At 38.3% G+C, this 1,612-nt stretch overlaps 1 protein-coding gene across 1 annotated transcript in view; it reads right to left on the bottom strand.

Annotated features, from left to right (window-relative positions):
* Positions 1–228: 228 nt before the first annotated feature.
* Positions 229–1,612, bottom strand: part of LOC119416093 (transcription factor SOX-6) — a 145,700-nt gene continuing 144,316 nt past the window's right edge. Inside the window, exon 15 of the mRNA XM_037683271.1 lies at positions 229–991. Within this exon, the coding sequence (XP_037539199.1) occupies positions 649–991 (343 nt within the window). The 3' untranslated portion in view covers positions 229–648. The remainder of the gene's footprint in view (positions 992–1,612) is intronic.

Here is a 1,612-nt window from a genome sequence, read left to right as displayed (position 1 = left end):
AATGTAATGTAAGCAGTTTGTAAGAGAAAAAGATTGTAGCACTGTGTTTCCAGAATAAAAGTAAGACTATAAGATTACAAGAGCTAGGATTTAAATTAAAAACTTTCCCAATTTCAAGTTCCAACAGTCCAGATTTGAACAGGCTGTTAGAGAAAACTACAAAACAGAAATCAAAAAGAAGAAAGTCAAACAGTAAATACATAATAATGAAAACAACACGCTCCTTAAACATTTAAGACCAAATAGCTGTCGAAGAGTAGTTTGTAATGCTTAAAATCTCATGCACGTTCTTTACAAACCACAATGTTTATGTGTTCGCCGCTCGTTTGTTCTCTCGTTCTTTCCTCGTTAAAGTCTTATCGCTCTTTTGAAAGATTGTCAAAAGGAGGAAACGTAAAGGTCAGCTGGGTTTCTAAATGATTGTAGAGGTTGCGTTCCCCATCAGGCCTCTTCGTCAACTGGACTTCTGCCAATATACAGTTCAACAACTTTTTAAGCATCTCTATAGACTTCGTCTCTTGTCCGAGCATGCTCAGTAAACAAAGCCACGAGTCCTGAAAGTCCACCTGAAGCTCTCTGTAATAAACTTCAAAGGTTTGTCTGTTTATTCTGAGAATTGTTCTTCTCCTTTCACGCCTGGCACCCTGCTCAGTTGGCACTGACGGCCTCCTGTGTCTCGTGATCGCTGCTATAGTCTGATTTGGGCTCATCGTCAAAGTCCTCGTACATGTCCATGTCGTCGTCTCCGTTGGGGTCGCTGGGCAGGTCCAAAGCTCCGACTCTGCCTCCATTGCTGGCTCCGCCCCCACCGGGCTCAGACTTCACCCTGTACGTGCTCTGAATGATGGGGATGTTGGGTTCGGGGCTGACTGAGTTGCTTGAGCAGTCTGAGGTCAGGTGTGGGGGTGGTGTGACTGTTGCCATGGTTATTGCACCTGGGTAAACTCCGCCTCCTCCTGGGCTGTTGCCCAAAGAAATCTGTGGCTGAGGGCTGAGAAACAGGAACAGAAAAAAGAAAGTAAGTATGGGATTAAGTTCAGGGGGAAAAAGCTGAAAATTAAAACAAAAAACAAAGTATGAGCAAAAATTAGAGAAAAAAATATTGTGATGTAGAGCGTTGGAAAAAAAACATCAATATTCTGCAAATGGGAGCCCTATCTATCCTGCGCTGGATACAATTTACCACATATAAACTTTCCCTCCACACAAAACTAACAAAAACCCCAAAATACCAGTTTCTTGCCAGTAGATGGGGAGGAAGTCCACTTTACTGATTAATCAAAACACGGATAAAGTATATTCTTAGAAATAATTTCTGCCAGAAATTCACTCAAAACAGTATTTGATATATTGAGCATGGACTTTGTTGTTAGTATTTGATACTGTTGACTATTCCTTTTAAATTATTACCCAATACAACTCAGAATCACAGTTTAATGATCACATGGTCATCAAGACAGGCAAGACAGACAAAGAATATACATATATACATATATATATATATATATACATATATACATATATATATATACATATATACATATATATATATACATATATACATATATATATACATATATATATATATACATATATATATATATATATACAT

This window comes from Nematolebias whitei, chromosome 10 (assembly GCF_014905685.2).
Source record: "Nematolebias whitei isolate Nwh7 chromosome 10, NemWhi1, whole genome shotgun sequence".
Taxonomy (NCBI): Eukaryota; Metazoa; Chordata; class Actinopteri; order Cyprinodontiformes; family Rivulidae; genus Nematolebias; species Nematolebias whitei.
The sequence above is the reverse complement of the archived record's forward strand: the minus strand, read 5'-3'. Positions and strand labels throughout refer to the sequence as shown.